At 39.7% G+C, this 24305-nt stretch overlaps 1 protein-coding gene across 4 annotated transcripts; it reads right to left on the bottom strand.

The window, feature by feature from the left end:
* On the bottom strand, positions 1-23414 carry LOC125301799 (homeobox protein Hox-C4a-like). Of its 4 annotated transcripts, XM_048254542.1 has the most exons (4): positions 23197-23360; positions 16121-17878; positions 15161-15548; positions 1-123 (listed from the first exon to the last, which is right to left on the bottom strand). In XM_048254542.1, exons 2-4 carry the CDS (start codon positions 16560-16562, stop codon positions 120-122), a joined length of 834 nt encoding a protein of 277 aa, XP_048110499.1. In that variant the 5' UTR covers positions 16563-17878; positions 23197-23360; the 3' UTR covers positions 1-119. The 4 variants fall into 4 exon arrangements, with proteins under 4 accessions (XP_048110499.1, XP_048110497.1, XP_048110496.1 ...); XM_048254540.1 differs by lacking the exons at positions 1-123; positions 23197-23360 and adding an exon at positions 23399-23414 and having other exon boundaries at positions 14505-15548; XM_048254539.1 differs by lacking the exon at positions 1-123 and having other exon boundaries at positions 14505-15548; positions 23197-23357.
* Between the last annotated feature and the right edge of the window lie 891 nt (positions 23415-24305).

The raw sequence follows: 24305 nt of genomic DNA, 5'->3' as shown, positions 1-24305 counted from the left end.
TTTTGTTGTCAGTGCCCTGCCCGCTCAAGGACGGTGTCATCCGGGGGCGCTGCTCTGAATGGTAACTGGGTCTTCCTATGTCCGTGTTGGCAAGTGTGAGTGCTCCCGATGAAGACCATTCACCTAGAAAGGCAGAGAAAGATGGAGAGAAGAAAAGGCAACATAAGACACAGGACATAAGACCACATGCGCAGGCAGACTGAATTCTGCATACCAAAGCTATTTCAAAGGATATTTTTCATCTGCCATGATAAAGCATCAGCAGATTAGATTTTGCTTTAACAGCATTTAATTGCACATAGTGATAAAAAAAAGCACACACACACACATACTGGCACTCAAAAAGCAAAAAGTCACGGCAAAAAATGTAGCACAAGATTTATACCTTCATATATGTATCATTATTGCACCTGATCAAGACTCCTTTTTTCGCCTAAACACAAATGTCAACTGCAGAGAACAATTCCGTATCATTTACCATGGCGAGGGCAACAGCAGGCAGTGTTCAGGCTTCTATAGAGAGCAATGTAAATGAAACGCTACTAGAAGAAGTAGAATGTAAACAGGATAAGCCGGAGGAGAAACAGGCACCCGAAGCCAGTACAAAGGGTCTGAATCATTTTCATCCTCAATAGTTTATGTGTGTGTGTGTGTGTGTGTATGTGTGTGTGTGTGTTCGCACATGTATAATGTGGCATGTTACACAAGACGTGTAAATCTTCAAACCCACATTTCTGCATATTTGCCCACAATTCACATAACAAGAAACAAATGTCCCTCCAACCGCAGAGCACGTTTATTACATTTTACTTTTACTCTCCCATCATCATTTAATCTTCTGTGGGGACTCCTGTCTAAAGGTTTTCATTCCATTTGTGAGTTCTGCCTCAAATTTGTAGGGTTCAAGGAGTGCCCTAAGGCAGAATGTGGCATAAGTAATCTTAACGGATGACGGCTACCTGTTGTCTGAGCTAAAACAGACTCTCCAGGCACTCACAGATCACCTAAGTGCTCATGTCAAATTTCATTTTTTGGGGCACCAAATTGAATTTCTGTGGAGAGATTTGTGTTCTCTTGGGTTAAATATGAACCTCTGAAACTCAATTTACATACACTTACCATTTAGTGACTTGTGTTTTGACCTTTCTCAAAGGTAAGGCATAAATGAGATGGAAGCAATGCATTTATGGTAAGAGGAACTATTACAAAACCATTTCCTGTCAATAACCTGAGCAGATCTCAAGTTATGGTACATTATCTGATATGGAAATTCACTGTAATCAGTATTGAGTTTTGAATCATAGAGCGCTTAAGCGCTAAACTTTAAGTAGAAGACAGAGATATGCAAACATTTCTAAGGGCACAGAATTTGCCAGTGTAGTGACCAATAACAGTCACACAGAATTTGAATCCATGCAGGGTTCATTTGTGATATTAATCTTAGTTTTACATTTACTTTTATACAGTACTAAATTGTTTTCTGGTTGAGTTCAGCACCTACCTAAACGCAATATCAAAGATTTCATGAGGTTTTCAATGCAACAGACTGTAAACCATCAGCAAAGCACATATGAGCTATGATGAGGTAGCTTCATCAAGTTTAATGGATGCACAAAATCACTAATGTGAGTGTTTTACAAACCACAGACTATACTACAATACATTTTACCACATATAATTTTTGAATGTTTCAAAACAAGACATTATACTTAATAAAACAAACGTTGAAAACAAAATGAACACTTCATTGGTAAAGAAACTACATACAGATTTGTTGAACACTACAAATCATTGTTCACTATAAACGTGCCATAAACTGCCCCTTGAGACTACGTGGCTACTTGTGCAGATGGTGACAAACTCCAATACTGTACATGAAAAAAGTCATTTTAAGATGTTTGGGATACAAGATATATGTTTTTTCATAATCATATTAATTCCATAAAAGTATCACTCATTATTATTTAGCATAATGTAATTGTATATTGTCTTTATGAAGTAAATCATTATTTGATTTTTATTTGAATGAAAAACATTAGCTATATTTTTAAAGGCATGGATGAAGACCTTTAGTTAAAAAGGTTTCCAACCACAAATGACTGTCCACAGGTGTGAATTTGAATAAAAATTTGGTTAAACCAAGGTTAGCCTATAAATTTGAGCACAACAATACATCCATAATAATCAATTTCATAAGTACGAGGAAATGTGGGGAAATCATTTGCAAATGTGGTTCAGTGCAAGTTTTTTTGTTGTTGTTGTCTGGATGAAAAGTTTTGATTAAATGAATTTGTAGGTTGTCATGTCAGATGTGAGAAAAAGTATAATGAAATAATTATATTTAAATTAAATTAAGTCCTTAGTTATCAATCACAATTTACAGGCATGCACATTAGACATGTTGACAAGGCGTAGGGTGCTTCTGCTTCACTAACTCAAATATTACATGTTGTGCTCACTAGGAAATTGTGTGGCACAGCTGTCTTATTATGTCCTGAGCAAGTGCACAGCTCTTCTGGTGTCATGGCTGTAACTGACATGGCTCACAGCCTGTTGACATGCAAGGCTTGTAAAGACACTTAAAAAGATGCCATAATTGCAGAGGCGTTCCAAATGAAATAAATCTCTTCAGCACTTTTGAAGTGATGCACATTTTTGATAGAACTAATGTATTTTGACATTATTTTTATATTGCAGTGTCTGAACATGGTATTGATGAACATGGATTTGTTGCAATTTATATAAAGCATAAATGCATAACACACACACACACACACACACTCACTCTCTCTCTCTCTCTCTCTCTCACACACACACACTCACTCACTCACTCACACACACACACACACACACTCTCTCTCTCTCTCTCACTCACTCACACACACACACACACACACACACACACACACACACACACACACACACACTCACTCACTCACTCACAAACACGCACACACACACATGCACAAAGTAATCAAACATGTTTTATGGGTTTCAATGCGACACCACTCCTTCGATTCTCTCTCTACCTGTCTTTCTCTCCTATTGTTTTTTCTCTTTCTCTCTTTCTCTCTCAGTTTCTGCCTACCTCTCTCTCTCACACACACTCTCTCTTACAGACACACACTCTTTCTCCTACCCTCCCTCCCTTCTCTTTCTCTCTGTCTTTCTTTGTGCTTGCTGGTGTGTCTGTTCTCTGTGATGGATGTTGTGCAGGAGAATGTCAACCCCACGTTGACCCTGCCTTCCACTGCAGATATGATCTCCATTTAATTTACCCTTCAAGCCTTTTCGCCTTCTCCAACACAAAAAAAGAGGTTGGGGGTGGGGGGGGAGAGAGAGAGAGATGCTAACCCCACAGACTGAGCACATGCCACAGATGCCCAAGTGTTATAATGAGGTTTAAAGAATCTCATTTAGACTCACATTATTAAAGAGCAGCTACAGTTTCAATCCATATTACGTTCATAAGCTGCAACTGGGTCGGCTGTGACATCCCGTTAACCATCTATCTTGGCCATTTTGGTGTGCTTCCATTTTTTTAGCCTAATGATATTTACTTGATGTGAATATGAAGCCCATGCAGCGATCCGGCAACTTCAGTCCCCATAGGTCCACACCGACCCACGTTAGGGCCAGAGACGAGATGGCATCGCACTAGTGGCAACCTGTTTGTGTTGTTGTTTTTTAAGTATTTTTCTGAGTATTTTTATCTGTGTTCTTTACCTTATGTGTTTCTCTTACCTAGCCTACCTCACTGAGTGTGTTTTTGTGATGTATTATGTTTGGAATATATATATACACTACTCACAAAGTTCGGCTGAAATTTAACGTTTCAGTACAGAAAGTACGGAAACATTGAACTGTTGGACATGTGTATTCAAAAGTTTAGAGAAGAGAGAGTCACATTAAGTTCACCTGTAAGGGTTACAGTGGATATTAGGTTCATTCTGAAATTTTACCCGAAAGCTGTTTCTCTTTTTGTGAGTAGTGGATATATATATTTCTTTTTTTGTAAATGAATGAGATGAATTGCAAGGCTTTTCTGTTCTGATACTGACTTGTAAATGAGCTCAGCGAGTTTGTTTGAGATGATTGGGTAGCAATGGGATAATCAGACCTGTTGGACGAGATGAGTATCTCAGCATATTTACAATCTTTATTCTACAGCGAAATTTAAATAGTAACCACAAAGGCATCTACTAAACTAAAACAAAGTTTTTGAACTGCTGTTTAGTGGTTGAACTACTCAGCAGGTATGCTACAGGTTTGACTTCATAATAGATAATGACACTGTATTCCATAGCACACTCCCTGTTAAATCAAGCTTATCTGCTACCACCTGTGACACACTGCATGGGTCAATTCTAAAATGAACTACTGATAAACATAGGTACAACAATGCATAATGTCTGTAATTGGTATCAAGGAACACCAACATATGTGAATCCCCATATTTTCTGAGGAGTCTGAAAGTTGTACAGTCACTATTTTGTCACAAAAGGTCTATTTTTTGCAAGTCCATTTGTAAGTGACTTTGGATAAAACCGTCAGTAAAATGAATGAATGTAAATGTTTTCATGGTGTTTTCATCTGTGGTGTTGTGATATACAATTAGTGATCAAATTCACAGGTATTGATTTAGAGAATGATTTTATCCAGGTACATATTTTAATCAGTAGCCTATGCCTTCTTCCTGGGTACTGGACCCATGATACTGATGGTCTAGTTAAGCCAAGAACATATTGTATTTTACAAGAACACATTATACTTTGTGGTTTAAAAATATGTGCTTGCAAGTTTTGTGAAATAGATAGGGGCAGTTCCAGCGTTATGGATGTGACATTTGGATGCATATTGGTAAACAAAATGCCTTAGAATAGGGGCAAAATTAGTATCATTGAATTAATTTGCATAACTTTTAATGTAACCTCTGTCCTCTGAATACTGAGAAATCCTCAAATTTCATATAATCATTTTCATCCTAAGAATACAAGGCATTTTATCAGCGTTATGGATGTGACATGAAATAGACACACTTTTGTGAGAGATTACAGGTTTTCTACAAACTCTGTGAATTTTGAAGGAAACTGCCAAAACTATGATATATGTAGCATGAAGGAGACTTGAATGAACACAAAAAGTGTGTTTTTGAAACTATGCATCATTTTCCTAATGCATTATGTAGGAAAAACTGGCGTTATGGATGTGACTGTTTCACGTTATGGATGTGACCAGTCCTCGACAAACTACATAAAACACATTATTAAGTAGTGAATTTTGATATGAAACAATTGAAATAGTAATCATGAAAAACTAGCGATGAAATTATTGCTTCCTCAGTGCCCACTTAGATCCACAGGAAGAATCAGGACAACAAGTAATTTAAAATATAAAAAAGAAATTTATTTTTTTATTTTATCGTCATCAATTTTGATCAGTGATTCCCGGGTTACTGAAACACCAGGGAACATGAAACTTGGTGGCCACTCCCCCACCGCGCTAGGTTAAATGACTAGCCCTACCTGAACCGTTGCACCCAAAATGACAAAATATGTATGGTATGTTAGTCTCAAGAGCCCGCATCAACCTAGCCCATACCCCTCATTTGTGATTTGCACACATAAAGTACATGCACGCACACACACACACACACAGTTGCACACATACAGACAGGCAAGCACACACACACATAAACACATACAGACAGGCAAGCACACACACGCACACACATGCACAAACACCCACCCACACAAATTCACACACATAAACACACACACATATGCATGTGCGCATGCAAACACACAATACACACAGGCACGCATACGCACATACACACACACACAGACACACACTCTTATAAACAAAAGCAAACTCACATATGCACACACTCATTTACGTGCACATGAGTTGCAGGAGTAGGAGATGGAGACAAATTGACAAGTGTGATTTATTTTTGTGAAGAGAATGTGCAGGACTGAGAGGCGGTCATATTGTGTACCGCTATGCGGTACATCTAGTTTATTGCTGCCGTTACTCATGTTACTCTGTGGGTATGAGCTACAGAGGACCTGACACTTCAAATGCTGGCATATCGCGTCACATTTAAAATTAAACTTTGTTAAGCAGACGTGAGCGGCAGCCTGAACAGATCTGCAACAGAAGGAGGTTACTATGTTAACTCCAGCTGCAAAGTCAGCCATCTTCACCAGCTAACACGATAATCCAGGTACTGTACAACAACAGTATGACAGTTACGGGAAGATAATCGCTCAGATTTTCATTATTAGGCCACTTGAAAATAGGCTATGGCTATAGGCTAATCACTGGAGGTATTTTAATATTATGTTTGTTTTGCTAATGGTTAGGCAAGGCCTCCCTGTGGTTTTGATCAACCTAATAATCTTTGAAATGTCAATTGTAAACACTAAGGTGAAATGCGTTGAAACTGACATGCCACCAGAACAGACGTTTATCGGCTTTGAGCTAAAATAAAGTCTCCAGTCTTGGAAAGTCACATTATGTAACATCCATAACGTCACATCCATAACGCACCATTAAAGGTTTTAAAAGTAAGAAAGGGACACAATTTGTTCACCACACTTTACATTTATATAAATCAGCTTTGCACAGACACTATGGACATTGTCGCATCAACACTGTATGTGTAGCATAAACTTTTCATATAAAACGTTATGGATGTGACATGGCCATGGAACTTGCTGACTTAAAAACAAAAGCCTTACAAATGTAAGGAGTTGTGGTCTTAAAGGCAAGATGAGCATACACATTGCTCTACCATTCCCTTGTCAATCTGGAATTTGTCAAAGGATACAATTTGTTTGAACATTGGGTCCATTTATCCACTTTTGAAATATGTAAAATATTACCATGTGAAAAATGTTGTTTCTGTATGGTTGCACACCATATGTATGATGTAAAAAGAGTGTAATTCTCCATCAAACTCAAATTCAATCAGATAATTTACAAACAATAAAATATAGACCTAAATGAAGATTTTAACAACAGTTCTATTTGCGTATGCACAACTTTTTTTCCATGGTAAGGATGACCTTTGCATGGAATTGCCCATAGATAGATAGATAGATAGATAGATAGATACTTTATTGATCCCCATGGGGAAATTCAAGGGTCTCAGTAGCATACAGACATCACACACAACATGCACTTACAGCAGAAATGGTAAACATAAGTATAAGTATAAACATATAACTAAACTCCACTGTACAATAAAGACAGTAGAAGATAAGAAATACGTCAAATGTGTCTTCCATATAAAATGGCAAAATACATTAGGCTATGTATAATGTGTGTGTCTTTGATGATGAGCATTAGCATACAAATTAAAAATCTAGTGGATGGAAAGGCCAGGTGCTGAGACTGTAGAGCTAATAACCATATGGGTTTTCACAATCTTTCATTATCCTTACAAATCTCAGATGCATGCATTTCACATGATTTGAGGATCCAGTAAAAGTTTCTTCTTCACATCTTTAGGTAGTAAACCTCTCCGCATTCAAGAGGAATCTAAGCACCCTTCTCCTACAGGTGTCTCTCTGTGGGATACCTGTCCAATGCAAAACTTTTACTTTTTATGCAGCATAATTTGTTTTGTTTGATATGTGCTCTCACAAGCGTCAGGTGGTTTGATATTGTATAATACCGGTCTGAATAATTTCTTTCTGGACCAAATCTTAGAGTTGTGGCAGCCTAAAACTTTGATTCACCAGTGCCCTTTGCAAAATACAGGTCCAAATAATCCAACCACAAATCAATTAACACTGTTGGACAAGGTTACAACAACTACTACTATAGTTGTACTACCACTACTAATATTACTACATAATAGGCTATTATAAACTAACATTAATTAGTAATGCTGCTGAAATATATATCGTGTTGGTGAGCTAGCTAAGAGACAAATGTTAACTTCTACTACCAATAGGTCCTACTATATAATAATAATAATAATAATAATATTTTTTTATTGTTTTTTAAAAACATGTTTTGTGTATTTATTTATTTATTTACGTGAGTCACTGTTAAATCGTGTCACAACAAAGTAGACAGTGTATTGCATGTAGCGTCGTTTCTCTGCCTGCTTTCTCCTGCACCAAGACTACAGCTCCCGGCTGCTGCACTTCTAGCGAGCAGGCAGCTCCTCGTGAACTCTGGATGAACCGCGGCGACGGCAATAAATCAATTTTTACTCTCCTCGCTCGCAACGCGCGCACCGTTAGCTCTCCCTGTCAAACCATTACAATGTCTCTCTGTGAGGAGGAGGCCGTCTCGGCAGAGCCAAGCAGAAGCATCAATACACGGAAAAAAATGAAGGGAAGAGAAGAGGCTGCACACGATTAAGGAGGTGGTTTTTAAAATCACACACACGCGGCTAGCAACGCCATGTTCCAAGCACTACACAATTTCAGAAAAAGTAAAAACATAAAGCAAAATTAATCTAATGTTGAAATTCTAACCCGTGTTGCAGATGCACGTAGTCTATACCCATACTATCCTTTTGCAGCCGTGCTAATTTAGTCTCAGATCCGTAATTAGCTCTATACTCCCCCTAATCCGAGCCATATCTGATGACTTTCAGAGGGCAGATCAGATGAAGGGGAGACTGGGAGAGGCAGGGAGCTGGGGACATGTGAATGGGTAAGGTACAGGCTGGGGTAGGATCCATGCATACAAATGGCCTCGTCTCGGCGGAGTCAGCTCAAGATTTATGACTCCATTGCCTTCTGTTGCTGTAAACAACGCCGAGTTTTAAAAAAAGAGAAAGAAAAGAAAAGATGGAGTCGACAGAGCATAGACGATTCCTACATCAGCGTAGAGGAAAATTTTCGCTGGTTGAGCACGTTTCTGTTTACAAATTTACATGCGATCAAATTTGCAAGATAAATAAATAAATACATACAAATTTTGAAATGTGATGGTAGAGGCGACATCCCATAATTCAGGAATATGAATCATACTTAATTTGATAATTAGGCCTATCTTATACCTACATAATTATTTGAGTTCAATGATCAAACACAATTGTACATAATAAGGCTCATTTTAATGAGCTTTTCCGTCAAACTTCCCACTCAAATAATGCAATTGTTCAGTATTTTCTATTAATTGTATGAAGTGTTGCATTTCTTGATCTTATTCTAATATAGTATGTCTATACTATTTTTTATTAATCAGTTCAACTCCTCCTCCACTGTATTTATTGTTATAGAATTCATTGTTATACTAGGCTTCCTGTTGCACTGTACTTTCAATGTTGTCCATCCTTGTGAATAACTTTGGACCAAAGCGTCACTTCATCTTTATGATTAAATGCAATAATCTCTCATGGATTAGTAGTTAAAGTTTTCTCCTCCCGAACAGATTACGTAACTAGCGTTAGGCTACTCTGTGGTCCATATGAAAAGGACTGCAACTAGGTCACAAAACATAGAATCAGCAGTTCAGCCACCCAAATATGGTGGCTTTTTACCAAATTTAGCACAAAAAATGTATTGCCCTTGATAGTGAGTGAAGGTGAAAGGAACCGTGTGCTTGGCATAACCTGTATGCACCCACACCTCCTTGGTTGGGCCCAGACGGCCACCCGCAATGCATGCGCTGTCGAAGACACCATGAAAATGGCTAACCCTAGACCTCTGTCTACTCGAGGTCTCTTGAAACCAACATGTCTGTCATCTGTTCATAAAAGCATAATTTCAAATTCTGCTGCAAATCACAAGGCATTAGATAACTGCAGGTCTTCTGCATTGTGTTTTTATATTCATCCTTTTGTTATATATTAAAACCAACGTCTTCCATTAGTGACAAATGCATTTTCAGCAATATCATGAATAGCTATAAATAGTAATGTTTATAGAAAACATTGTTTTACTGTGAATGCATAACAAGTGAGAGCCACCTTCATGGAGGTACAGACATGTAGTTCTCTGTGCAGGTTCTGTCATGTTAAAACCGATTTAGAAGCCCGTGGCCAAATGTGGCACGAATCTCTCTCTCTTTCTCTCTCCCACACACACACGTTGATTTTTTCCCCCTTAAAGACTGTCAGACGCGCGCATGTATATCCACACACAGAGACTCAAGCAAGCATACACGCGCGCACCCATTGGCGAGAGGGGAACATCTGCTGTTCTCCAGAGTTTGAATACAAGAGCGACTAGATTTATAGCGGTTCGCCATTGAGAATGCCCTCCCTCCTCTGTTCAATAGTCGGGCGACCTCTGTTTCAACTCTGCGAGGCTTCTACCATGGGCGTTGATACATATGCACCACATACGTTTAGGCCTTCCTGTACGAGTTCTAATCCTCACGGTTTTCTTTTTTGTTAAAACGAAAACAAAAATATCAAATTAACGCATTTTACCAGGATTATTACTGTTTTAATGGGGTTGTGGAAATACAACACTTAAAAATAGACAAAGAAAAAAGGCGTATTAAAAACTGTCTATATTTTAAAGTTTTTTCCCCCTCTCCTTGGAGACTCTTCCTAGCGCTGTGCAAGATTGGGAAGGGCTGAAGAACTTAAAACGTGCTTTAAAACGATGTCATAAATCAAAGTGTTGCAAAGGAATGTTGTACTTGAAACGATTCCAGATATGGCCTGATTTACAAATGAGCATTTTCGCATGCATTTTTTGTCATGTTGACGCACGTTTTATTCAACAACATATGTTCAGAACTCTTTTTGCTACATAAATATAAAGTAAAAAAACAAAACAAAAAACCAACGTTGCAACTAAACACCAGACACTAGTAAAGTCACTACACCTACAGTGCAGTGGAGGTCGATGTCACCATTAAAGGGGTCTCTAGCGCTTCTTCTGTTTCCTCTCGCTTTAAGTGTCCCTCCTATCTCAAGTAGGGTCGTGACCTTCCCGGTCGCCAGACACCAGCTCACAAGTAAACACTTCATTGGTTCTACAAATATTTATCGTTGTCTTGCAAACGGAGAAAATCGCAAGACTTGCACTTAACCAATACGGCAAGTCAAACACACACACACACACACACACACACACACACACGACACAACATTTGGGAAGCTAAGAAGTAAATAAATCTGCATGAGCAAACCGATGTCAACAACTAGAGCCTCAAGTTCTCATTTTAGTTTCTTAGAAGCTCACAACCCTTCAAACTAAAAACACGTGAAGACAAAATATATATTTTTTCAAATGTTTTGTTTTATCATTACTCTAATATGTAGGCTAGCTATATCTGTTTACGTATGTCTCAGAAAAGAAAAATGTTTTCTTGCCCTTGCCCCTGCTGCCCAAATTATATTTTACTATGTGCATGATCCAAATGTAACCACAGTCTCATTTGTAGTCTATCTATTAAAAGACCACAGTTAGATGACAAATAGCCATTTCTGCCTTTTAGCTGCGTCCTGGTTGAAGGGTATTTACTGATGCGCCTCTGCAAACTTAAATTGATTAACTTAGATGCCGCTTTGGACGGTGATAAAGATGTATTCCAATCCATTGAAAACTGTTTGTGTATTGTGATATGGACACTTTATGTATCGTAGGCATCATCAATTATCTTGGTAACTTGGTAAGTCCTGTTTTTCATTAGTAAATGCAGGTACGGTGGTTATAGTTATTGATTATTTTCCCTATATGAAAACAGTTGACTTATATTAGCATCGATCACAAGCTCAGTTAATGATAAACTCTGACCTCTAACTCTCTCTCTTTCCTTCTCTCTCTCTCTGTCTGTGTGAAAGACAGAGGTGGCGAGAGAGAAGAGAGCTGCATGCAGAGAGAACGACTGCACTGTGTAGCCTGGCAAAAAAAACTTTGTTAGCTCCAGATATGAAAAGCGTCTGCCTTTACTTTGCCATGCACAGTTATAATAGCTCAACTGGTACTCAACTGCTACCTGTGACGGGCAATTCGTGGAGTGTGACATGTCAGGTCTCAATCAGGCTCCTATGTGAAATTACTACAATTAAACAGCAGGACATTAACTGGGCATTAGCTAGGGACGTCAAAGCGGCGCGAGGGTGTCTACGATCACAACACAGGACGGTGATTCCCAAAGACAACAAACATAATGCAAATATGTATGTTTACAAACTAACCGACTGCTGTTTTGAGATATCAAGTAGGGCTGCTTGCATCTAGGCCATTCAGTAAGTTATAGAGCATATCTGATGGCCCACACGTATGAAACGACTCTCTTGTGAGCAATAGCATTCTGGCATTACATTCTATTAAGCTGCACTTATTGCTCCTTATCATACACTGATGAATATCATGAAGATAAAAGTCTGATGAGAGATGCAAGAGAACATCCAAGTTAACCACCTCAGCAGTCAATGCAATGATGCTGGTGAAATCATTTCGGCCTCAGTCTATGTGGCCTAATATATTACTTTAAATAAATATATTTTTGTCTTGCATATTACAATTTAAGGTGCAATATAATGGAATTACTGAATGGCTAAGTGCAGTTTATACACTGATATATTTGACTTAGGCCTACTAAAGACAGATCCAACTGATAAACCATATGACAAATGTATCCATAATTAACATAAGATGGGATATCCTCAAAACAACCCAAAGGCCATCCTGACATTGCAACATAAACACAAACACACACACACTCGCATTCATAAATACACCCTCCCACATGCACGCACCCTGACGGTCGAAGTCGAGAGCGCTTAGTGAGTGTGTCACGACGTTGTAAAGGTCGAGCAAAGGATGACATCAAATAGTACAAAGGACTTGCCCTCCAAGTGAACTCCTTGCCCTCTTTATCGCCTGTTCAAAAAATTCCAAAGCATCCCTTCTCTCTGGGCGAGAAAGCAGTGTTTGGGAGCAACGACTCTGGCATTTTCAGTATGGTACTCAGACGTAGCAACGTGGTTGCCTCCCCTCCCCCTCCCTCAGAGAAAGTAGCTTGTCAGATTGTTTCTATTTTAACAAAGCTGAGTATATTTGCTTTCTGCAAAGGAAAGTGAGCCTCTTCCCGATACAGCCATATCGTCCCAAACCTCGAGTGGAAGGCTGGGCGTTGGGGAGATGTTTAAGTTGAGGGGTCAGATTATGCGGTCACGATGTCTCTCTTTTATGTCAGGCTGGGGACTGTTGTAGACTACTTAAACCTGAAAGTCAAGATTTAGTTAATAAACGCGTTAGAGTGGCTCCGCCAATCCCTGCTACAGTTTGTTGTGTTGTTTTAGGCAGTAGATTTTTTTTTTTTTTTTTTTAGCAAAGACAAACTATTGCATCTGTTTCCAAAACAAAACGAATGTTTTCCCCCAGCCACAGACAAAAGTTTCAGTGGGACAGTCGTACAAATTACAGTTTGAAACATGTTGTAAGTAGGCTAAATATAACATTTAGAAGTCAGACATTTAGGCTCATGGAAAGTAGTCAAGCCAAGGTGTGCAAACAGGGGATCAAAAATAGTCCTAAGTTATACAGTTCGATTAACTTCATTTTCTGCCACTCAAGCCTGAAAGTTGTTGAAAGTCCCTTTGAGAAGCTGTACAGGTTTTTATGTTTCGATCTTAAAACATCTAAATCATTTGTAGTTTCGTCATTAGTCATCATTAATCATATTAATCGTCCATATTTTTAAAACTGCGCCTACAAAGCTTTCTCACATGGCCCAATGCAGTTGTAAGTTTGTGTGCAACCCTGTTAGAAAATAGAGTGGTCATAATCTTAAATGACGTAGTTTACTAATTCCGTGGTTTACTGTCACCCGGCCTCCAAGACCGTCATACATTTGATTTGTGGAAATTATTCGAATGCATCACAATACACACAACAATACAAACACCTGGTCTGTAAAGATATTCTACACTAGTTTATTGCAAACTGTCAGAGAGAGAGAGAGAGAGAGAGAGAGAACCTACACCTGGACAAAGTAGGTGTTAAACAGGGACAGGGAAAAAAACACTGGGTGGGCTTGTTTGTATTTGTAAATGTAGCCAAGCCACAACCTACTTTAATTTGAAATAGGCAATATGAACTTACATTAACATGCCCAAACATTTCATAATAAACACATGGCTTATTTTATTTTAAAACCCCAAGACCAAATAATATTTTCTCTATATATTTCTCTAATTTGGTATTACGTCGCAAGTCACATTTATGCTTACAAAACTGGCAAAGGAGGGGTGCAGAGGTTATCAGCTATTGCAAGGGGGGACTTACTAACCTTTACTTGAACCCCAAAACTTCTATTCATGTGAGATGACTTGTAAAACCCTTAGCCCTTGTGAGGAGCCCCCTCACTTGTAGAAGAATAGAATTATTGTTAGAAAAGCCATCAATCAATTTCCCGATGCCATTGAGCACTTCAGGTTTTGAAAGTATTTTGTTCTGCTGTTTTGATCCCCTTGTAGAAGACGTTACATGGTCCAAGGTCTGTGTACACATATAGGTCAAATGCAAAAATATATATGTAAAGAATAGACGACCAGGCGTACTCTAAACTAATTGACACTCACAGTTTTATTTACCACTACGATTATCACAAATACATTTAAACTTATTTTATTGCATTTGTTTAACAATAACAACTTTTATTCAGTCTAAATCACAGTACTAGTATCACAAAACGCACTACCCTTTTTATTCAGTACTAGAGGCCTTATTTTGGAGGTTGCGCAGAAACAAAACAAACTCACAACATTTTACTTTTTTACATGAATAGGCTACTAACTACGTACGTTCAGCCCTGCAAGACGTGTAATCATCTTTCACATGGGGGAACAATAGAAATATCTACAATTTTGTTTGCAAAATAAATAAAAGGATTGTGCATGTAGGCCATTGAGCAGACGGATAGGATCCCTCACACTCTTTTGTTCAAAATGTCCATTTAAGTATCAGTCAACACAATTTATTAAAATGGCATAATTACTATGTTTAATAAATAAACCCTGATAGCCGAAAAAATCACTAGGTATTCGCAGTAATCCATGCTATATAACATGCATATTTATATAACTATGGACTCAGAGGACACCCAGTTTTACGCACAAGAACACTACGAAGAACATATCTTAATATACATATAAAAAGAATATATTTCCATAAATATTCCATTGTTCTCAATCCGCAAATTGAAATATTCTCGTGTCTATAACCTTGTTATATCCTGATCTCGATCGACCCCGGGAACCCGAGAGAGTTGCTCGGGAACTGCTATGGTGCTGGAGCCCGCGCTGTTAGATACATTGCCGGCTGTGGTAGCTGTGTTGGCCCCGGTGGTCGCGCCTGAAGTAGACGACGAAGAGGAGGAAGATCTGACTTTGGTGTTGGGTAGCCTATGGTCTTTTTTCCACTTCATCCTGCGGTTCTGAAACCAAATTTTGATCTGCCGCTCCGAGAGCACCAAGGAGTGGGCGATTTCGATGCGTCGTCGCCGAGTTAGATAGCGATTATAGTGGAACTCCTTCTCCAATTCTAAGACCTGCTGGCGTGTGTAAGCAGTCCTGGACCGCTTGGGCTCTCCTCCAGTGTAATTGGGATTCACTAGAAAGGGGTAAGGTGGGGAAAGGAAAGAAACAGAGGAAAAGGAGGGAAAACAAAGAAGAAAAAGAGGATAGTAAATTCTGAGTGAAGTGAAATGTGAAAAGTATCTAAAGTGAAATGGGGATCAACTTTATTTTCATTTAACCACTTCCTGAAAGACTTGGCCTGGTCTATATAATGAGCGGTCGTTTCACACTTAGAGTGCAGCTAAATTATTAATTCAACATTACAAATCTAAGATATTTTTGCCTCCTCTTTTACTCCCTCTCTCTCTCATCCTCCCTCTCTCACTTTCCTCCGACACATACATAACAGAAAAAGCCACATGGCAATACGGCTGTCCAGACTAGTGCCTCCGCTATAAAATTTATGGCGGGTGTAATTGCCAATGCTGAGTCGTAAATCCGCCTCATATGCGTCGTTTCAAAGGGCTTCTCTCACAACGTACGTTGCACGGGGCTGGTTCAAGCAGACTCCCGAGGTAAAATAAGAGAAGGGGAAGGGGGAAACGCACGTGAAGGAGGGAGTGAGAGAGCAAGGGGAAACAACAACACAGGGATTTTGATGCCTACCGGTACTGACGTGGATTTTCTTCATCCAGGGGTAGACCACGGGCTGCTTAGTCGCGGCTGTGCTGGTGGGGAGCTCCGGGGCGGCTTGGATGCAGGCGGGAGGTGCTGTCGGTGGGGTTGTGGGGGATGTGGGTAAAGGTGGCGGGGGCTCACGTGGAGCAGTCTGCGCCTTCCCCGCCGCCAGCAGGCTCCCTGAGTGCGTGAGCCCATGCCCTCGCTGGGGCTCCGGCTCGGGTATGCTTGCACAGTTATACGGGCGCTCCGGATAGGTCACGCGCGGAGGATACAAGTCCTGATGGTGATGCTGGTAGCCGGTGTCCCTCGTGCGGCTGTAATACTCAGGGCTGTGTTCGGGGATGTAGCTATTTTGTGAATATTCCTCGCAAGGAGGAAATTTCGGATCGATGTAGTTAGAGTCCATCAAATACGAGCTCATGATCATTAATTTCTGGAGTGGAAAATAATTTTTCTACCTTTGTCGTTTTTCTGGTCCATAAAGCCCTCCTACTAGCGAGCTACCCTGTAAAGTTACTTTTACCACGTGACGCTGCAGTCCAATGGCAGCCAACGAGGTAGTCCCCGGATAAGGAACCAAATGTTTATTCGAATCTTTATGAACCCCTTTGTGTAGGTGTGCGAGAGTGTTTGATGAAATGGAGGCCCGGTATATCGATGACCCTGCTTCTGCATATCGCCGAAAGCACACAAGGGTTAAGTAGCCATCGCTGGTTGCGCCCATGTGCTGGAGTGGACCTAGCTGTGGGACACAGGTAACCAGAGATGGCTTGAAAAATGTGCTGGAAAGAAATAATAGAAAGTGGCACAATCAACATACCATAGCGTGGGAAAATCAACTGCGTAACCACTGAGAGACGGATCACTCGACCTGAGCTTAGAGATGATAGAGTGATCTTATATCTTTATACTGATGCAGCTGGTAGAATTACAAAAATAAGGCTAAGGATAATGCATAATGCATAATCCCTATACAAGAGTGTGGGACAAAACAACATAATATTTACAAAGGCTCAATAAACTGACCTAGTTAAAGAAACCAAAATGCCATGGTGACACAAGGTGGCAAAACTGACAATATGATTGCAGTTATTAATCACAGCAGAAAGTCTTAAATGAAAGCCTTAGTATTCTACCATTATCAACTTAAATTGGGAAACCAATTGTAGGCTATGCTGCTATTAATTAGAAAGTTAAGTTAAAGGCTATATACCGTTGTGGCTAAGTGGTTGTTCAAGAGGCCGTAAATAAGGGAAATCACTGAAATCTTTTGGGGCAACAACAGTCAGTGAGTCTATTGCCACAGAAGAGCTACCCTTACAAGAGCAGAGGCAGTTGTGTTAGCAGGACGTGATCAATAGCAGCACGATGGACTGCAGACTGTATCCCTCCAGCATCTGTAATTGACGAGTCTCAAAAGCAGACCTACAGCATCACTAGACTACTTCTTAAATAATGGATATCATTGCTTTGTCAGTTTTTATGGGATAAGAATAAAAACGACACATAACGTTAGCATGTCTTATTTATTGGAATCGCGCGCGGCCAGCAACGTCGAAGGCCTCTGGTTGAATGTTGTCTAAGTTTTATTGGGCTGTAAAACGCCGTAAATCAATCGCCTCCAATGATCCCCACGCGCTCCCATGCTTTACGGTTTCCTCGACCAGTCTTCCCCTTTCCTCGCGCTCACCTCCTCTTTCTCCTTCGCCAGTCTCGTCTTCATCACTGGTTGAATTTGTTTGACTGTTAAGAGATATCTCATATCAGAAGTCATATGATTGAGCACAGCTTGACAGAGCGGTGGTATTGGAATCGTCCATGTATTCCCGTAGACGCGAATTTGCGGTTGTTGATTGCTCACACAAATTCGGTTCTACAGGGTGCATATAGACGACTTGGAGCACAGCGTCCATAGCTGTAAATGCCAAATGAGACTCAAACACCTCCCTCTCCCTCTCTTTCTTTCTGTATCTCTCCCCCTCTCTCTCAACACATACACACACACACACACACTTACAACTTACAAACTCAACGTGTCATTTATTATTTGGCTAATCTGATTTGGAAATAAATTAGAAATTATACAGATATAGCCTAATTGCACGTTATGCCAACGTATTTGAACTTTGTTGAACGATCTACTGGAAATACTACTGTCATATTTTCCACTATTTTGATTTCATCTGAAAATGCTGCTTACTGCTATTTCCGTAGACTAGGCCAAAGGTTGAGAGAAAAGACATGCCAAATATTTGACAAATTCCGCAAACATTATGAGACGTCGTTAGGGTCAGCTAAAGAGCTCGTAAATTACAAAATGGTTTAAGAACCCACTCTCTCCATCAGGGTTGTTCAGACCAGACCAAACCACCAGACACAGTTCCAACCACCCACTTTATTCACAAACCTTCGGAAATGTGTCCAACCACAACTAAAAATGGAAGATCACTGAGCACCTTTTATAACTAACTGAAATAGTATGACGAAATAACAAAACGTCATATCTCTCACACTTTCCCTAAACGTAACCCTGGGTACCTCAACATATTATAAATATTCAATAAAACAGAAGACACAAAAGCAGCCATGTGACAGGAGATGAAAAATAACTTTCTTTTGTCCCCCAGGGTTTTTTATTCTGTTCGTCATTACCATACCACTGACCGCTGCATAACCTGTGCATCGCGCAGGGAAGACCGTGGCCTTTGGAATGGAAGAGAAGAGCAAGGGGAACCCTGGTTTGCACCATACTATAATACCATGTTATTGGTAAACTGCCGTTTATCGAGACAGAACACAAACAAACATTGAACAAGGCCCAGATAAGGGAAGGCTGGTGTTCTGTATTCGCTTTCATGATCACAAAATAAGGTTGTGTTCTTACAGCCTTGACACATTTCTCTGATTCTTCTTTATACTTATTGTTGTATTTTTTATTTAACATTTGATCTCTTTTATGTTCTAAGTTAAGTCATTTGTTTGGAAGAGCATCACATTCCCATCCCCCATCATACCATTCCTCTCTTTCTCTCTCCTTTTTTCTCTCACCCTGTCTCTCTCGCTCTCTGAGAGCACATTTTAATATTAGTTAGACAGCTTGACCGGCGTTTCACCTTCTGCGTTTGACTACTTCCAATAGTTCACTGCCAAGGAATTATTGATGAAAAATCGTCAATGGAATTTGTCTTTACTCAAATGTCATTTAGATCTTTTCCCCTCGTTCAAAAACTAGTTATAATGCAAACCGGAAAAATGAAGCCATCCAGGAAACAAATTTTACATTTATTTTCACATTTTCTCAGGACAAAATAAAAAAAAAGACATCATGCATCTGTCCCGAGTTAGGTCTAAGTATTCTGTTTACATGGAGTTATGTAAACCTTTCCCACTATTTTGGATGGATTTTTTCTTTAACATAAGCCCCTGCATGAATAAAAAAACACACACCCTGTACATCAGCCCGACTCAAAAACGCTTCAATAGCCCTTACAGCCATCGATGACGAAGCTTTTGACCAATTAGGAACTGCTACTTTGTATGGATTTCCGCTGAGCATTGTAATAAGAAGAATTTCCTTACTGATGATAGGCCTGTTGTTATTTATTCAGTTACCACGTAATTTTCTAATTTACCCAATTATTATATCAGTCTTATAGTAAGCTATAATTGCAATTTTGTGTATCAGTGATCAACTTTAAATAAATATTGCTATTGCTTTTACCTATGTCTAGACGAATGTATGTAAATTAATTTTCTTTGATTGTATTTATTCAAAGACAGAGGGTACTTAGATACATTCGTTGAGATATTTTTGTCAAAACCAGAATGTTGCTAATTCGGTCACACAGCAGTTTGGTTTAAAGCTATATTTACAAATGTAGCCTACCAAGTTTAACATCTGTCCTACTTGATCTTGGCCGTCTCAAGCATCCAACGATGGCCAGTTCAACCGCACTTGACCACAGTAGGTTAAAAGGAGCATTTTTGTAAATATTCATGGATTTGCCTTCCCTGATCAATACACCTTATCAGGAGCCTACATCTCCCAAAAGTGACTGCAATGCATGTATACGGCCACAAGATCCAAAACATAGTCAAATGTGAACCACAAGTAGCCTATAGGGCCTACAATAGGCTACAGGCTGTGCAGGAGTTACCCATGCAGTTTGTTGATAAGTAAATCCAATCAATTGTAATAACGTTAGGACCTGTGTTTGTGTATTTGGACGTGGTTGAAGGGTTCTTTAAATATGTTATGACACTGACAGTAAATGTTGTGATAGTAGGCTTTTCTGATATTAAGCCTTAATTTTGGTGGGCCATAATAAACTTGGAGGTAGACTATGACGAATATGAAACCTAGCCTATATGACTTTTGTAGATACACTTCATAATTAAGATAGGCTAAGTGGTCTGTGGTATTTGGAAGTTCGTTAGTGAGTGGAAGCTTGACTTCACAATTATGCCGTCTGAAAATGGGCCCCAGTAAACACACAATGTCGAAAACAGAAGTTGGAGCATTTTTGTTATTTTAATATTCTGTAATACATACATGATCATATTTGATTCTGCAAAGTAACTTTTCCAGTCTCATGCAAGTGGTCTAAGATGCGTCACACAGTCGTCAACATCGCTAACCGTATTAAACGGTCCTCTCAGTGCACTTTACGCTTCACCTTAATAATAACTCACTATAACATTAACACGGCTTTGTCTGTGTGTCCGACAGGACGACAGGTATACCACCATTTAAGAAACGTCATGGGCAGTTAACATGCAAGATATTATTTAATGCTGCTTTTGCGCGCCTCTCTTTCCCCAAGTCTTTTAGTATGATTAAAAGCAGGAGATGTGAGCCTAATCCTAGGCCATGTCCTTTTGAGGCTAATTATTGGCACTGACACGTGGTAATATAATGGTTAGGAAAGGGCACGTTTGAGCTGAGTCTGTATTAATAACGATTATCATAATATATACTGCCATATTACGGTATTGTAGATAATAATATAGCAATTTCGAGTGCGCCTATCTCGTCAGGAGAATTAATGGAACACTAGCCTACTGAAGGCACGTAGAGTGCAGTAAGACTGGGAGATCACTTGACCTTAATTCCGAACCTTTGTCCATTTGAAATAGCGAAATAGAGTTATGACTGGTTCAGATGAAATGTCTTCAATGATTTCATGTAATTTGATGCAGTCAGTCATATATGTATTTTGCAAAGTTTATCATAAAAGCTGTAGTTTCATCATTTCATTGAAAAACAAGCATGATGCAGAAAATTACCATGATGATGGTCTCTCTTTTGTGTCTATAGATTTGTATTGAATCGACTACTCCATAAAAGGAATGAAATGCTTATTTTTAAGTTAAGTGGAAATTGTCATAATGTTGGAGTTGGTAATTGAGAGATTAGGGCAGAAAGACAAAAAACAGCGTATTGCAATGGCCCTGCTTACAGCTGAGCTGTATTTAGATAGCGCTCGTCCAGGGATCGTAGTCAGGGAGTTTGCACTGCTTCCTATCCCCACGCCCCTATAACCACAAATACACACTGTCCATTCTTTCCCCTCTCTCTCTCTCTCACACACACACACACACACACACACACACACACACACACACACACACACTCACTCACACACACACACAAACACACTCTCTCTCTCTCTCTCACACTCACACTCACACACACACACACACACACACACCCCTCTCTCACTCACTCACTCACTCACTCACACAAACTCTCTCTCTCTCTCTCTCTCTCACACTCACACTCACACACACACACACACACACACACACACACACACACACACACACACACAGTGTGCCAATACTAAGCACCTGCCCATGCAACTCAGAGTACAGCAAACTATTATCATCAAAACTTCCTATTCTTTTCTCTTACACATAGACTAAGCAAAGGCGCCACTTCAAGGACTTAATTGGGAATGTTCTAGCATTATGTAGTCGGCTAATTTTATGAACAGCGTGTTTCCCAACTCACTAAAAACAGATAATGTACTATCCAGCTGAGACTGCATAAGTTAAAATCAGTGGCCGGAAAATAGCAGAGCTGCGCAATCTGTTCCACAGCGTTCAGTTCAGACTTGGGGTAATTAATTAACAAGGTTCATTTTTCCCATTCACACCACAGTTTATGGTTCAGCCTGCTGCACTAAGGCTGATGGACAACGACAGACGATGCTATTTCAATGAGCATACCTATATGTACTTTCCAATATTTGGCTGTACAGTCCTATGAAGTAGCCTACAACACATACAGTAAATACATCCATTTAATTCGTGCTTCTCTGTCAAATGCTTAACATATGTTTTACTATGTGACAATTAATCGACACTTCACTCAACACAGAATTCAGCATATAGTTGTTGTGGGTACCATGTTAAGGTTTTGTATGTTGGATGATGTAGCAACGTACATATGCATGAGATGCATCCACTAGCCCCTCCACGATTCGTTCTAACAAGCTGTATGCTACAGCAAGGGCCAGGCCACGAATGCTTGGTTTCATGAAATGGCTCAAATACAAGGTTAATATCTTTACATTGCGCAAAACAAATATTTAAAATTATAATAATCATTTGGCACACCAGAGCAACAGTGTGTGTAAAGGTACATAAACCAAATCGCCTTCTCCTGCATCCGCACATGTACGCGCGCGTGCGTACAAACACAAACACACACACTCACAAACACACACACTCTCTCTCACACACACACACACACACACACACACACACACACACACAGCCGAAGAGCGAGAGAGGGAGGGACACAAAGAAGAGCTAAGGGATCCTCAAACTACTTATTCTACAGATATTCAACGTACATATTAACGAGACTCTCCAAAGTGAGGCAGGGGGAAGTAATGTCAACATGTTAAGAAACTAATTGACCACCATTAGCGCAAAGAACACCCAAGCATTTCTCAAAGAAACATTAAATTACGATATTAATTAATGCCCCTTGGGTGGCAGAAGGGCAGGTGTCTATTTCATTACAAGCTCTAGAAACAAGATTATTAACTTACTGCACCGTCTGGGAGCCATTTGCCGGTGTCGAACGAGGAGACTGCGGGAGCTTAGGGAACGAGCTAATCCTCACTAAACGCCCTGTGCCCTTCCGTCCAGCCAGATAAGAGCGGCCAACAGCTGCGATTCACGACAGTTAACATTATGTATGATGTAAATATATTGAGGGGTTTGTCAGCCCTGCCGAACCATAAAACTTACTTTAATGGTGTCACGTGTCCCCCACGAGCCACTCAGGGTCAGTGCCTAAGGCCCTTTGGCATACATAACCTCCAAAAGTTTCTAAGTAAAAAAAAAAAACACGTTGACTGAAACATAAAGGGAGTTTCTGCCAAAAACAGACTCTCTTACTCTACATGCTAGCTGTTCTTTAAAGTTGTCATAGGCTATTCAGTTACCTTGTATATAAAACATTCTTACTATGTTGAGGAACTTCTTCAGGAAGACTATCCACACTAACAAGGGGTGAGTAATGATGTTAATTCTCTTTCTTTATGACGCGGAAGTGGTCAAATACCTTGCCGGCAGCAACATAAAAGTTAACATTATCATTTATAAAACGCCGTTTTTTGTTGAATGAAGCTAGGCAAAGCAGGAGGGGCCAACCGAAGTAGACACACGTCTCTTCGGGGAGCTTAGCTGCTCCGACGCAGTGATCTGACATATTTCGGATGGCTGCGCCGGGGGGTTCCCCAAGCATCTTTCATTTGGCATACTGCTCAGTTCTGAAAACTTTCTGCTGTGATGGCTATCATAAGGGGATTCGAGACAGGCACGTGTTTTGTTTGGGTAACAGCTTTGTGGCCTGCTGTGCAATTGAAAGTTCTATTGACCCTCTTTCCCAGCATTTTAAAGTTGTACTAAGTAAAATCATGTTTTAAATAAATAAATAAATAAATTGGGCCACCGAAACCTCATCAGCACATGATTGCATTTATGTAAGTCTTATATTTTGTTGGTATGTTTTCTGTTTTCATATTGTAGTCACGCCCATCTCATGTAAGTGCTTCATATTACACTAATATGCTTGCATAAATTAATAGTTATAATAGGCCTACATGAATACGTGCAAAGGTGACACAAATGTGACCCGTTATTGTGAAGAGAG

The sequence above is a fragment of the Alosa alosa genome, chromosome 10 (assembly GCF_017589495.1).
Source record: "Alosa alosa isolate M-15738 ecotype Scorff River chromosome 10, AALO_Geno_1.1, whole genome shotgun sequence".
In the NCBI taxonomy this organism is placed as follows: Eukaryota; Metazoa; Chordata; class Actinopteri; order Clupeiformes; family Clupeidae; genus Alosa; species Alosa alosa.
Note: the sequence above shows the minus strand (reverse complement) of the source record. Positions and strands in the feature narration are given on the sequence as shown.